Raw genomic sequence first — 16225 nt, 5'->3', positions numbered from 1 at the left:
TACAAAGGTGGGAGGGAGGGGAAAAGAGAAGGGGAAAGGAAAAGGTCTCTTTTTTCTTCTTCTTTTTTGTCTCATTTATATTTTATTTTGATTCTCATATTTTTTTAAATAAAAACAATACATTTCACGCGCCTTTGCAGCGTGATTTTCACACAATTTAGCCATGTCAGTTGCGCTGCTTCCACATAGGCATAGTCAACGGTCAAATGTGTTTATTAGTATCCATTGCATCAAGTTGGAGTGTTCAAATGAAAAAAGTGCAAGTTCATGTATCGGCTTTAAAAAGCCCTACAAGTTTAAATGGTCAGGAAGTCATTATGCCTATATTTAATATCGTGAAGGAAATACACATCAATTAACTATATTTAAGTATAAGAGATTTGGGTAAAGTAGGCATATATGATGCATTTAATGGATAAGCGAAAAGGAGCAAAATTTCGTACGATGAATAAGAAAGAATCGGGGCAAGTGCACATATATTCATTCTCAGGGATGCTATTTAGAGATTAGTCATTATTTTTTTTATTCTGAAACTATAAGCTAAAAATCTTAACTTCAGGACTACTCAAAACGTTTTTGTCCTGAAAATTTGAACTGAAAAACTAAAATTCAGAATGCACTGATTAATTCCTAAATAGGAGTACTTTAGAGTGACTACTGATGGCGTTTCTACTAAAGAATCAGACATCTGAAAAGCCTTTTACTAAGAATAAACTTTGAAACATACCTAAAAGTTAATCATATTGAATTGATGATAGAAAAAATTGTTTGATTAAACATAATTATCATATCAAAGCATAAAATTTAAACAGTTAAACTGAATTTGAAGTTTTTGAAAATTGTGAAAATTGTACACAGATAATATTAAAAGTAAAATCGTATCAAAAATTTTGAAACATCTCAAAATGAAAAAAGAAAAAAATTGACAATGACTCAATAACAATGAAATTCTACAAAAGTTTAAGCAATTATTTTAAATCACTATCAATGGGCAGCAAGGAAGAATTCAACTGATTTGTCGACAACAAATAGTCGCCAGTTTCAGAATTGAAATATTCAATAGGAAAAGACAATGAAAGAAAGATGATAAACACATGGATTTCCGTTAAATTTAACTAGCCAAAGTAGTCTGTACACTTTGCTTCTGTATCTCTATATACACAAGCTAGCTAACAAAATGTACCTAAAAAATTCACAGCTGCAGCTATAGATGTTTGGTTTTCCTGACTGATGATACAGAATATACACAACTAACTAGGGATCCCCTCTACACGCCCGGTCAGTTGAAACTTCATAATCCTTTCCCTATTTCAAGCTGCTACAAAAAGGTAATACATTTCTGTGTCACTAACTAAAATCTGTTTTTCTACCTTCGTGTTGTACTTTGAATTGGTACCAGCCAGGATGGAGTAATGCGAAAATTCCAGGAATCGAACTCTTTATCTGTTCAACAAAAGAAACATGAGTCAAAGAAAGATTGATTTATGAAAGAAACAGTTAAAAGATATCCTAAGATATATTGCAATGTCTTGCAACAAGCTAACTGTTTTTGGTGTGTACACCAATTTACCAAATGAAGAATTCACTTCCTCAGAATTTTCAATTTATTTTCTATCTTGATCCAAATGGCTATGACAAATCATCAGAACAACATGTTTTATCAATAGCCATTTTGCAGTTAGCTTTTGCAAGATTCTTTTGCTCTATGGCTTTCGCCACTGCTGAGTACTGAATCTGCACGCCTTTTCTCTTTCTGCCACCAGTTGCTTCTAACATCTTCATACTCGGATTTCACCAACTCACTTTGATTTTTCTTTTCGTGTTTTCTTTTTAAAATTTTCTAAAGCAGCCTTTCAAGATCACTCCTTTGAGTCCTTTCTTCATAAGCCCTAGTTTTCTCAACCTTCAAATTTTTTTCGTAACTCAGCCGTTTTCCTTTCTTTTTCAGTTTCTTTGTTTTGTTGGAGAATCCCCGAAGAATAATGGAACACGGTTAATAAAAACCCATTATTTTACTCAGGTTCTTTTCCTTTTCTTGAGCAGGAGTAAGACGATACATGATAAATGTTACAGTCAAATATAACAAAATGAATAGCTTAATTAAAAGTTTTAATCTTCAGCAAATGCTTTTAATACTCCCTCCATTCATTTTCATATAGCGATGTTTGACTGGGAATGAAGTTTAACAAACGAAAAGAAGACTTTTGGCACATACCATACAGCTAGAACTTGTGTCATTCTTTTCAGAACAACCAAAAAAGTAAAGAGTGCTACATAAAGTGGAAAAGAAAGAGTAACAAATAGTAGCAATTTAGTGTTTAGCAAATATACATATCGATAATTAGACATTCCCATAAAGTTTGTCTTAGAGGGTGCTCTAGCTAACAACAATAAAACCAAAAGTTATGCATATCACCCACTGAAAACTATACTATAGCAGAAGAAAAATTACCTTAAGCAGAAGATGATTTTACTAGCTTGGTAGACTCGCCAGTTAATTCCCTTTTGATCACCTTCAGAATCTCCATAATCTGCATTTAAGTAAGCATTATGTAAACAAGGTACAATATTAGCCCCATATAAATGCACTTGCAGATTCAGAGGTGACACAAGTTTATATTGGAAGTAGCTCCCCCCCCCCCCCCAAAAAAAAAAAAAAAACGATTATCTTCAGTGGCAGAGAGGAGTATAGTCTTTACCCCTCGTCACTTGACCTTTAGCCACTGGTTTGTAAGAGTTGCACATGCTAACAACTAGATACCCAGCTAACAACTTATCCTTCGATTGGAAGGAGTGACTACTTTATGTTCAGATGCAAAGGACAGATTTTCAAGTTTGCAGCCTACCTACATACTTGAAGCACATTGGAACTTAGAGATGACTATTAAACTCATATTGCTGAATCAATAAACCAGACTAACACTAGTCTCACAGGAATGGTATAACATATCTTTTAAGACATTATTCATCTTACCCCAGGGTAATGCTGCAAAACTGGCGAGTAATGATCAAGTGCTATATAAATCTTCTCAAGTAGGCTTAAAAGTGTATCCACCTCATCTCCCAAAAGATCAACCTGAATGTACAACAAAACCTATTAGAAAACCTAGGTAAACTATAGTAAAACCCGTAGCATTTGAGCTACGGGTTGAACAGAGCCAGTATTTTTGACAAGGAACACAGATCTATATGTAAAAAATCACATATTTCAACTAATATCAGATTCCAACCCCATAATTTAAGAAGTACGGTGAGTTCAGTGCTAAGAACTTTAAAGGTCGAACCCATCAATTTCAAATTCCAGATCCCACTCTAGATTAAAAGCTTAAGTTTCAATTAGAATTATTGCATAGTTAATTGCTAATTTGCTATTTATCAGCAAAAACTACAGAAATATCACGAAAGATGCATTTTATGTAATTGCCTCAGCCTCGGCCAATTGAAGGTCTGAACATCTTCTGTCAAGCCTTTGTTGGTATAGTAGCATTGTTCTTCTCAGCAAATTTGCCTTTTTAACAAGAGAATCCAATTGAGAAGACGAGTTCTGAAACCTGAAAGTATTACCAACAAATTGCGTAAGGTCTTAGTACAGATAATCCAATGTAAACTTCGCAAGAGTCATGTCTTCTGAGCAGAAAAAGGTATTGACATGTATATGTATGTGTCTACCAGTTAAACAAAATTGTTTACGTGATCTTTTCCCCACTTTTTCCCCTACTAGAACAGAATGTTTACGCCAATCTTACCTAGAAACGTGACGGCAAATGCAAAACACTACCAATACTTCCGAAACAAAAATGGAGCTAGGGTTGATCACCCAAAGAATACACCACAAATGATATACCGTTTGAAAAAGATATGCACACACAAGAACAAATAGCAACTAAAGAGGCTTGTAGAACAAAAAAATTGATAAAGCAAAATGTCATTTCCTTCTTTTTATCTTTTGGCTGGCAGATGGAAAAAAAACAAGTTAATTATTGGAAGAGAGTTAATTACAAGCAAAGGAGGCCTAGACCATTAAACTTCCGGATAGGCAAATATGGGATGAGAAATGAAAAGGTAGAAGGATATATCATTTAATAGGTCAACAAGCATAAAATATCCAATACTATTGATATGGTGGCACCAAAACCTAAACCTTTTTTCACAATAAGGAAATATGCAGGTTATTACCTATCAAAAACAAGAAAGATATAAGGGAAAAGATGAAAAGTTTTACACAGCATCTCAAGCTATTAAATCTTTTACCCCCTTAACTACTTTTTGTGGCATTATACCCCTTTTTCCATACGAAATGCACATCAGCCAATTTATTAGACAACCATCAATCTGAGGGCAAAAATATAGTCTGTTTTTTTATTCCTTCCTTTTTTCTTTTTCTTTTTTTGGATAAGTAGAGAGATTTTTTTATTTTTTTTTTGGGGAGAAGGAATAAGCAGAGAGAAGATTTAATTTTTATCCCTTCCTTTCTTTTCTCCTTTGTACCTTCTTCCTTCTCAATTTCATCTCCTAAACACTCATCCTTTGCTGCCAGCTCCCTGATAGGAATTTCTAACCTAGTATTTATTAATTTCTGAAAGCCTTTGGCTTAGTTGTATCTGGTTTACATTGTCGATTGTTTTGATTGGTTGAGAAAAATTAAAATCTAAAGTAAATAAGCATTTGATTTGCTTCGTCTACTCCAAAATTAAATGGCAGCCCCAAATTGCTTTTGCTACGGAAAGCTTCCACATTCCTTCATTCCAGCTTTTCCTTCTCATTCGGGCATTTCATCCCAGTTGCCATAAGAGCAACTTTCCTCCTAACATTCCCCAGCTTCAATCGCTTGTGTTGAGCTTGGTCCTTGCCTCCTTAGGGTGGAATGGACGCCATTTTTGTTGGGAAAGAGAAAGGAGAAGAAGGCATGGAGCTGTAAAAGCCTGCGTGGGGGGGGAGGGAGGGGCACTAGCAATGTAGAGAAGAGGAGAAGAAAATAGAAAAACAATTGGTGCTACTCAAAACATATATCTTATCCATTTTACACTAGTATCATTGACTTGTAAGGTACATGAGGTTTGAGCTCTTGTTTTGAGAGAAAAAGTTAATGGGAGATTGCTGCACGTTGAAAAGATGAAAGGGCACAATGCCACAAACTGTCTGGGAATAGCTCCACTAGACATAGAAGAAAGGAGTGTAGGAATGGTAAGCTTTGCTGGAAAGAAGCTAGTCGACCCGGATTTCGTTCTTTCATTAGCAATTGACAAGGCCGAAGTTATTCTATCTACTTTTTTTATAGATAATTTGGACGACTGAAATAGAAAAAACCTATGTCTGTTTTTAAAAAATCCAGATGAGTTGGTAAATTGCTACAAACAAAAAAGTATAACGGTCACCAGAATAGTGTCCCTTTGTTTGTTTTTAGGTCCTTATGACAAGAACAGAACACTAGGCGTTCTGAAAACAAGTCCATATCAGTGTTTGCTTTAGAAAGTAGCGTCTTACAAATATTATGTTCTTGGTGTAACCTGCAGTTCCTTTTGGGTGTTCTTTTGCCAACTTTTTGGATTCTCTGTGTATTTGAAGGGACAAAAAGCCTTTCTATACATACTGGCACTATGATATTTCAATTATTTATTGAAAAGGTTAGGGAAGCACTGACCTGGCGTTATTTGTTATCAAACTTCCTGTCACCCTGCATTCAAAATCAGCAAGCATCTTTGACGATTCATTTATATTACCAATAATTGTTTCCACCTGCTTTCTTAGCTCAATTTCTTTTGCTTCAAGTGAGGACAAAACAGTTTGCCTCTCTTCAGAGATTGCAAGGACTGTATGTGCCTGGTAATTAGCTTCTTTTAACTCCCCGGCCTTCTCCTCAAGACTTTTATTTAATTGGGCTGCTTCCACTTTCAATACTTCAATTTTCTCCAATGCTTCTGCCAACTGGCCTTTTACTACATTTACTTCTTTGTTGCACCCAGAAGCTAATGTTTGTTGCTGACTTGCAAACTCTTTCACAGTATTTAACTCTTGGCACACCTGCTCAAATTGCTTCCTCTCTTTTGCTAGAGCAGCTGAAGCATCTGTTGCTAACCTTTCCTTTTTGTTCACAGACGTTTCCAGCACAGAAACATTTTGCTTTAGCCTGTCTTTCTCTTCAACCTCGAATTTCAATTCGTTTTCCATCTGAATAACTTTGGTCTCAAGAGATATTCGAATTTCTTTTTCATTCAAATACTCACAATACAGCTCCTTGAGAATGCCTTTAGCCTCCTTGATGCCTTCACTGAAAATCACTCCACATATTTCTTGCATAATCAGGCCCTCCATACCCAAATCTTCAATTTCAACCTTTCTAGTACGTCCAGCATTAGTATCGTTACTATCATTAATCATATCAATTCCCAAGTTTAATTCCTCAACTTCATTTCCTGTCCCTCTGCTAAGATCCCTTAGAAAACAAGTATACACTTCTTCCCTTACAGAAGCTTCTATGAGTGACCGTTCCATGGCTAAATTGAGATCTCCTATCTGTTTTAGCATGTCTGCTTCCACAGAAGAATGTTGCAGCCTCTTCTCAGTAGCATCGGAAACCTGGGACAAAAGGGACTTAACTTCATTTTTCTTATCTCTAAGCAAGTCTCTGAGCTGGTGATTTTCAGAAAGAAGGCTATCAAGCCTATCCTTCAAGTTACCGAAACTTAGAGTCTCCTGGGTAAATGCAGGATGTTTTTCATTCTCCACAAGAATATCATCCAATTTGAATATAATTTCTGGAATTTTCTTCCTTAGAACATCAAATTCACCCTTATCCTTTTTGTGTGGCACAGCAGAGCCTCCTCTAAGCTTTAGATAATCTGCTCTTAGAACAAAATATTCATCGGTTTTCTTTTGCAGAATGGACTCATGGTGTCTCTTCATCTTTGTCAGAATATTATTAAAATGGTTCACCATTTCGTCTCTTGACATGTGCTTTAACGTGGCAGCATCAAAGTTCTCAGGTATATCAGTCTTAGAATCCTCCATCTTCTCATTTCCATCCCAAACAGATTTTGAAGAAGTCACATGCTCACTTGATGTCTTGCGTGCAAAGAAATCAACATCATGCAATCCATGGGAATTCATATGCCCTGTTTCAGAACTTGACAATGACTTTAAAACAGCTTCCAAATCCATCCGTAAACTAGAGATGTCATTCAACTTCTCATTTCGATCACCACACAATCGAGCATACTGGTCCCATAATTTGTACTCAAAGTCTTCCTGCACAGTCCGAATTACACTGCGCATTATCATGGCCTCAAGCTCCACTTCAGTGAGATGCTCCTCCTGCCACTGACCAAGTGATGTCTTGGACAATTGTAGCATATCATCCATTCGCTTAAAGATGGTATTCACCATCATTTTCAGGTTATCTATTGTTTTGTCCACCTGATCCCAAATTCCAGAATCCTTCTCCTGAAGAATACCTTCTAGTCCCATCATCTCAGAGCGAGGGCTGATGTTCCTGATACAATTGGATCCTCTAACCTCATAAATACTCTTATTCAACTTCCTGAATTCAACCTTTGCCGAACTTCTTAGCCCATCAAGAAAGTCTCCCATCTTGTCATGCTCCATAAAAACATCTGATAGACTCAAGTTTTTTCGAAAATTTATGCTTTCTAGCTCATCCTGCAATGTGAGTGACCCAAGAGATTCAATTTTGCTAAGACCCCCATCATGAAATTGCAAATACTCCTTCAAGTTGGTTAATTCAATTTCCTTAGCAGCTAGCCTCTCAGCCGCCTCTTGCTCCACAGCGCTCACCATTCCCTTAATCACCGAGTCGCTCACCATCCTCGATACCATTAAGCGGTCGTTGATATCTTCCCAATAAGTATCAAAATCCTCCAAAATCTCATCACCCAAATTCTCATTTTCCTTTCCACCATTAATCATTTTCTCAAACCCACCATTTGTTATCCCCTCAAAGTCATCCTCATCGCGTGATTTTATACCATTCCCATTACTCACAGCCCCATTCTCTAATACCTCTGAACTTCCCATAACACAAGCATATCTGCATATATTTTTTCCAATATTAGAAAACCCACTTTATCATTTTATTCTCAAGAGTAAACCACTTTAACCCACAAATTTTTTTTGTTGATAAATTCACCCGAAAAAAACAGCTTTAACAAATTAATTATCAGCATTCAGCAGACGTACCCTTAGCGAATTTAAATTCACTGAAAACACAAAACGATGGAGGAAGTGAACACACTCAAAGCTAAATTAACACAAAACTCAATAAAAAAACACTTTCTAGTTAAGCAAAAGAATTGCCAAAAATAAAAGAGCAAGCATAATAGGGAAAAGGGTGTTCAATTATTACAACTATTAAACAAACAATTAATTGAAGCAAAATAATTATATAAGAGAAAAAGCTTAAATGTATGAACTTACAAGGAAAGAACTGATATTATCCTGTCCTTCAAGCAATAAAAGAGCAATAGCAAATTCAAATGGGTCTTTGGTAAATGCTAAGGTGTATGAGAGCTCATGAATTTTTCTCAGAGTCAGTGGAGTGTTAGCTTTAGGGTTTTGAGAGAGAGAGAGAGGAAGATTAAAGGTTGGGGGGAATGAGCGGGAGTGATTACATATAAGGAATAAGGCTTAAATGAGATGATTTACACAAACTGCCGTCGCTTTTTTTCTTTTGACTATGGAGTTTGAAGAAAAATAGTTGGATTTCGTGGAAAGATGGTCATAGTACGTCAATTGTGAAAACAATATACACTAATATTAATTAAGAGTAAATAAATTCTATAGATAATAATAATAATAATAATTAAAAAATATTATTAAAGGGGAGTGGCTGAAGAAATGGGGAAAGCTGCAGAGAGTCCTAAGAAGTGGTTGACCGCATTTATAATTTGTTTGTATTTGAATAAAAATAAAAAAGTAATAATATAATTTTATTGATATTTTTTTTTCACCTTTGTTTTTTCTTTTCCTGAAAAGTAAAAATAAACAGTTATCTTTACTAATTTTTCTGTCAATAATTTTCTTTTCTTTCGTATTTTCATTTTAGTTCTTTACTCTGTATTTTTAAAACTGTTTTGAAAACGTTTTTCTTGAACCGAGGGTCTTTCGAAAACGGTTCCACTACCTCACACAAGAAAATAAAATTTTGCATATCTTATCTTCCCCAGACTCGTACTTGTAGAATCACATTGGGTGTGTTGCTCTTAGAAATTGGTTGTGCTTAGTATGTTCATGCGCCCATTAGCTAAAAATTAAAAGTTTTTTAATTGAAAAAAAAAAACTGAAAGTTTTTGCCCAATCAAGGTTTCCAAAATTCGGAAGCAAACTAATTTTTTTAATTTTTGCTATTATTTTTTAAAACTATTTTGGCAAAAGAGGTTAAACTCATTTTTCAAAATCCTTTTGAAAAATAATATATTAAATTTGAAAATTTAAGTTATTTGCAATTTGAACCCTTAAGGTATGTGTCTTTTTCTATACATATCTTTTTCTTAACTATTTGCATATTAATATATTAGTTCCTTGAAAAATATTAAAAGTATAATTTCATTGTTTACGGGGGAATCAATAAAGTTCAATTAAGGAAAAATAATTTTAAAAAAAAACAGTAGTATTGAGTAACCGATAATTTTTTTTTTCTCTCCATTCAAATTCAAAGACGTAAATACCGCCACTCATCACAATATTATTCCACTCAAGTTATTCGTTTCTACTCCATTAACTTGTGAAGATGGCTATGCATTTGTAGGCATATAAGTCTTGTTGAAATTAAATCTGTAAAATAATTCGGACTATATTTTAAATTCAAGATATATTAGTTCAAATAAATTTATTGGGCTAATATAATTGGATTAATTACATAATTCAATATATATGTATTAAATAAATAAGTCTTAATCCATTGGGCTAGCCCATTTAATTGGGCTAAAGTGATGAGCTCACGTTATTAGGCCCAATATATCATCTTCCTAGAGGCCCACTTTGGTGCCACATGTCAAATGACGTAGCACGCCATGTCAAATGGAGGAGCCAATAGGACCATGCCACGTGTCAAAATGTCAAGGCATGCCAAGACATTAAAAGGCTAATGAAATCGTGTCACATGTGCAAGTGACATGTTCTGGCCAATCAAATGCGGTCATGTCATACTTCAATTTGATTGGTCGGAAAGAGTTTGTTCTTATCACAACTCCTCCCTTCCACAACTATAAATAGGGGTCTTCATAACTCAAAAAGACACCAGAAGTTATAACAAGAAGCAAGAGAGAGCTCGTGGATCAAACGTCGCAAATTTCTCTACAAGTTTCAGGCTTCAAGCAACCAAGTTCAAGTTCAAGAACGGAGAACAAATCAAGTTCAAGCTCAAGAAAGAAGAACAATTCAAGTATTCAAGATCAAGAACGACGTCAAATCAAACACAAGGCGTTCAAGATCAAGGCTACTTGTTCGTAATAAAATTAGTGGCAATAATCAAAGTGCTCGCGACGGATAAGTCAAATTAAAATTCTAGATCAAACTCAAAAAGCCCTTGAATTTATATTAGAAAATAGAATGAGAGGAATCATAGAGATTGTAACACTCAAATATTTGAAATAAAATACTACGATTGTTGCAATATTTTTCGGTTTTGATTTTATTTTCTCGATGCAATTTATTGTCTACAAATTCTGGAATGCCCAGTGGGGACAATCTCTACCTCTCATCTTAACTTTTCTATCCCCAAAGCAAGAACATTGAAATTGCTTCAAAGGAAATCAACTTCAGTTCAACTTCCACCAAGCCTATTAATTTCAGCTTCTATGCTGATGTGTGAAGCATCCTCGATGTTACCTTTGGAAGCTTTGGACCAGTTACGAGGAGTAAAACAAGCTCGTTAGGACAACCCCTATTTTCGGATCTTCATCCTCAAAAGGAGCAAGATCTTCCACAAACGTACCTGAAGGAGGAAGCGACGTTGCTAAAAGATCAACAAAACTCTTGCTCTGCTTGGCCTCTCCGGATCCAAGCACTATGTTGTGAAGAAAGATGATGATGCTTCAAGTGATTGATCCTCCCCACTTACACCATATAGCGTGAGCCAATCAAGGATCAATCTGTGTGAAAATTCATGCTACTCTCTGTCGTCTACGACAATCATACAAGCCATGGTGACAAACACTTCATCTGTGGAGGAGTAGTTGGAAAACTTGACGGAAGCAATCGCTCGCTTGAACAAGTGCATGCAATAGATAAGGTGGGAATCTTGATGGAATAAGAATCCACCCACGCACCTAGCAAGCTCCCAGAAGTTCCAGAGAGTGATTCTCCCCCAAGACAAGTAGCATCCGCTAAGGCTATCCCCGTCTCATTTGAAGGGATGATTCCAATCGATCAACTGAATGAGTTCATTGAAGGAACCATTAAGAACAAGTATGAAGTTGCTGTCAGGTCCTCCCTAACATATGCAAAGTTGTACACTATAAGGGTCGATATGTTGAATATACATGTTGGTTATCAACCTCCAAAGTTTCAACAGTTTAATGGAAAGGTAATCCAAAGCAATATATGGCGCACTTTGTTGAGATGTGCAACAATGCTGGGACTAATGGAGACTACCTCATCAAGCAATTTGTCCGCTCACTAAAAGAAAATGCTTTTGACTGGTACACAGACCTCGAGGCTAGATCTATTGATAGCTGGGATCAACTAGAGCAAGAGTTCCTCAATCGTTTTTACAGCACAAGGTGCATTGTGAGCATGGTAGAACTCACAAATACTCGTCAACGGAAGAGTGAACCAGTTATTGACTTTATCAATCGTTAGAGGAACGCAAGCCTTAACTGTAAAGACAGGCTTGGTGAAACTTCTAGCATAGAGATGTGCATCCAAGGCAATGCATTGTGTTAGTTTGTGTGAGTCCACCAAACAGTAGAGTACGTGGTCCTCTGTAAGATGTTGCTGAGAATGCTAATAAAATAGTATGTAAATAAGGCAGAGGAGTTTTACGTGGAAAAATCTCACACAAGGGGATCAAAAAACTACGACTTACACCTGTAGGCTTTTAACTTCACTAACTTGTAAAAAACATATTACAAACTACTTTGCAATGACTTCCATTACAAAGAATTTACTCAACTAACTTGTGGTACTCTTACCACAAGCCACTTTGTAACTTCCTAGTTACAAAGACTTTTATTAACTTGTGATGCTCTCACCACAAGCCACTTTGTCACTCTACGGTTACAAAGGTTTTTGCTTATGACTAAACCTAGTCACAACATAAACTCAAGGAGTTTACGGATTTACAAGAGGATTCCTAATCAAACACTTCTAGCTAAGCAGTTTAAGAGATACAATAAGTACAATCACAAAGTTACAACTCAACTAGGACAACAACAAGCTATCTTTTAGGAACTGGCCCATAGCTGCGTTCAACTTTGTTCTTCAAGCTTGTGAGGCTTGATTTCTCTGTTTTTGCAAGAAGCTTGAATGAGAAACTGAAACTTTCAAGTGATGTTTTGTATAAACTCATTATAGGTACACCTTGATCATATCATTTGAAATGATGTGAGCACTTTAGTTGGTCAGAGAATGATTGGGCGCTGGAGACAGTGCAGTGCGGCAGAAACAGTGCAGTTAGTCACTTCATTTCCAACTGTGACCAATTACTTATGAGGGAACCACAAGGGTATCAGATCCTTGTTTGGGTTCCTGGCTCCTGAAGCTGTAGCAGCCCACCTTTAGTTGGAATTCGTTAAGGTTGCAGTATAGTCCGAGTAGGTCAGGTTCCCTATCTGGTTCTTAACAGTAAGTTTGTTAGATTATCAAAACATAAGGCAAGAACATTTAAAACCTATAAATTTCCCCCTTTTTGATGATGAAAAACTTAATATTTATATAGTGGATTTAGAGTAGTAAGAACCAGATTAAGTAATAGGGGAACACAGGTTCCCCCTAACTCTATGCCTTTTGTAACACACACATGTGTTCCCCCTGAGTTGATGACCGTATTATTTTTCTCACTTTTGGCATCATTAAAAAGAACAGACATAATAACAGCATAGAAAAGTCCAGCTAAGCTAACTCATGTCACATATGTGCACACAATCATGATAGAGAATAGAAACATAGAAGGAGAGTACTGACATAATAAAACAAGGATTGATATTAATAAAGCTTTAATATGACTTTGCTTTGAAAAAGCGAAAGGCAATATTGGACTTGTTAAAACGGGAGCAGTAGTGTTTCATCCCAACCATATAAAAAAGAAAACAAAAACATCCGCCAAAACATCAAAGAAAACTTAACAAACATTTCCAGAAACTGGTCACTAAAAGGGTACTTAGGGGGCACTAGGAGTAAAGGGCTTGGTAGTTGCAGCAAGCGTTTGGAGAACGAGGTCTATTCGGGCATTTGTCGATTTTTACTCATTGAGTAGTTTTGCTTTCAGGTTCTCTACTTGCGCCATGAGATCAGCATTCTCCTTTGTCAAACGAGCCACTTCATAATTTGACACCGGAACCCCTTGGGCTTGCTGGCCTTCCAAGATAGCATTCCTGGCCTTCAACCGACGAATTTCCTCAGCTGCACTATTCTGAGCATTAATAAGCTATGAGATGGTTGATGTACTTCCTACCCCCCATTCTTTTCCACGCACTTGCACTCTTCCAAAGTTGACCATGAGAAAGTCTGCTTCCTAGTCCCTACCTTGCATGTTCCCAGTGGGACTTCAAAAAAATTGAACACTTGTGCAAGCAGGAACCCATAGGGAAGGCCATGATTACCATCTTTGAAGGTGGCAACCTTCTGTATGTGTTCAATCATAATAGCAGGCAGACTCATAGGAGTAAAACTGTCCAGTTACTCCATCAAGAATAGGCCAGACTTAGAAGTGACTGACCTCCTCTCAGCTCGAGGCAATAGAACTTTGTTAACCAATTCTAACAGCAGCTGATAGACAGGGAGTAATGCTTTCTTATAGATCTGGTCCCCCTTCCGGTTTGCATTGTCTTTTACTATGGTATTTCTAAAGTTAAACTGACACACCAGTTGTAGGAACTTTTAGAATCTCTCCAAACAGCTTTACATCGAACACGATGTCCACCCCATTGACCAAAGCACAAATGTGGTCAGTCTCAACTGGATAGAGGCTAGCAAAGAAGCTTTGTACCTCATCCTCATATACCTTAGGTGCATCAATTTGAAATAGATGCGCCCAGTGTTGAAACTCTACCATTTCCAGAATTTGGCGCATTCCAGCCATCTCAGAGATTGCTGGGTCAAACGAGCGACCCAACAGAACCTTTTGATGCCTCAGGCATTCAGAGCCAAGGCTAACTTCACTTCTCATTCTCTTCACAGAACCAGGTTCTTCAAAAGTTTCAGACTTGCGTTTGCCAGACTTCTCTCCACTGAATTTTCCTTTTCCCTTAGATTTGAATAACACATCCTCATTAGACATCGAAAACTCACTCACCACCTCCTTCATCTTCCCTTCTTTATTGAAGCAAGCTTTGTCTTTTTCAAAGACCGTCTAACAAGTGAACCAGGTTCATCTGCGGTTTCCTCTTCCACCTCGACTACAGGGATCGCCTCATCACTTACAGGTACACCGTCTTTCACCAACTTTCTCCTTTTCTTCTTACTACTCTTCTTGCTCTTTTGAAGGGCAGAATCGTAGGCCACCTTAACTTGAAGCCTGGTAGTAGGTCGTTTGGTTTCAGACTCAGGGGTGGACACAACCCTCCGCTTACTTATGAATGCATCGAGAGCCACATTATCTAGGTCTTCTTCATCACTGGATCTCATTTCAGGTGCTTGAATTTCCAAGGGCACAACATCGAATACAGGAACAGCACTGTCTGGGGAACGAGAGCCCTGACCTGGGTCCTCTGGAGAGGGATCAGGTTCCTCATGTGATGCCTAGTAGTATCTGCTAGTGCATCCCCTTCAACAGTTACAATGGCCCTTTCTTCCCTTACACAGTGTGCCTTGTTTTTCTAAGAGGAGATCTCATGCAGTACACCATCGGCAGACACCACAAACACGGTTACAACATTTGTCTATTCCTCACATAGTTCTACCACCACCAAGGAATCGATAGCAACGATGGCAGAACTCCTTGTGACCTCAGGGTTTTGACCTTGTTCTCCACTTGGTCTTTGACTGGTGGGAGCCTCAGACGATAGAGAGAACGGAGCAGCAGTTTTAAGGGTTTCTAAATTAGGAAGAGACTGGGAAACTGGGTGAGGTATGATTGTAACGGCATGAGTAATAGTGGGTGAGGAAGGCTCAGTGGGAGCGGAAAGCTCCATAGATTGATCAATAGTAGTTACGACTGTGGCAGGGAGATCGGAAGTTATCTCAGCCATTAAAAAATGGTGTGATGATGCTTTTGGGAAATTCTAATGTAAGACTTATGGTTAGGAAGAGTAGAAAAGAGGGTTTTTAAAAGGAGAGGATAATTATGAAGAGAGAGGAATAGGCACTGGTTCTGAAACGGCGGTTAGGCGTGGAGAATTGTAATGTTTCCAAGGGAGATGTAACGACTTAAAATGAAGAGACGTGGCAGTAGGATCTGAAAAGTTGATGACATGGCAGTTGTGTTTTGTACCCTTTTTAAGACGTGTATTAAAGGATGCACAGAACTACTAACCTTTGGTACAAGAACCAGGTTCTTGACCTTTTTATTTGAAAGAATCAATCCTCTTTTATCATTCATGCACTACATCTACAGCTTATTTACTCATCATTTGTGCTTACCTGCAACAGTATTGAAGTGAGTTAGACATGGCCAGAAAACACCTTTAGCCAGTTATTTCTTGAAGGTGATTTTCTTAGCCAGATAAAGCGGAATCAAGTTCTCAATTGGGCTTTAAAAGTCCCAACTTCACTCTGTTTCTTTCAAATTGTTCCTTACTTAGTGCCTTGGTGAAAATATTTGCAATTTGATCTTCTGTGTTGTATAACTTCATACATATCAGCCCTTTCTCCACATTGTCCCTCAGAAAATAATGCCTCACATCAATATGTTTTGTCCTTTTGTGTTGAACTGGATTCTTGGCCATGTTGAGTGTACTGGTATTGTCACATAGAAGGGGAACACTCTTAGTGAGTACCCCAAAGTCCTCGAGTTGTTGCTTGATCCATAAAAGTTGATGATAGTTTGTATGGATCCACCAAGTCTTAGAGTACCTGGTCCTCTACAAGTTTCTGCTGAGAGCACTTAGTAAAG

At 37.2% G+C, this 16225-nt stretch overlaps 1 protein-coding gene across 1 annotated transcript; it reads right to left on the bottom strand.

Moving 5' to 3' along the window:
- Positions 1-1084: 1084 nt before the first annotated feature.
- LOC104246158 (WPP domain-associated protein) lies at positions 1085-8676 on the bottom strand. Its single transcript, XM_009801924.2, has 6 exons — positions 8431-8676; positions 5642-8044; positions 3425-3551; positions 2975-3076; positions 2453-2531; positions 1085-1443 (listed from the first exon to the last, which is right to left on the bottom strand). The coding sequence occupies exons 2-5, from the start codon at positions 8029-8031 to the stop codon at positions 2454-2456; spliced, it is 2697 nt and encodes an 898-aa protein (XP_009800226.1). The 5' UTR covers positions 8032-8044; positions 8431-8676; the 3' UTR covers positions 1085-1443; position 2453.
- Positions 8677-16225: the final 7549 nt, after the last annotated feature.

The sequence above is a fragment of the Nicotiana sylvestris genome, chromosome 2 (assembly GCF_000393655.2).
Source record: "Nicotiana sylvestris chromosome 2, ASM39365v2, whole genome shotgun sequence".
NCBI lineage: Eukaryota > Viridiplantae > Streptophyta > Magnoliopsida > Solanales > Solanaceae > Nicotiana > Nicotiana sylvestris.
This window is presented reverse-complemented; position numbering and strand designations above follow the sequence as displayed.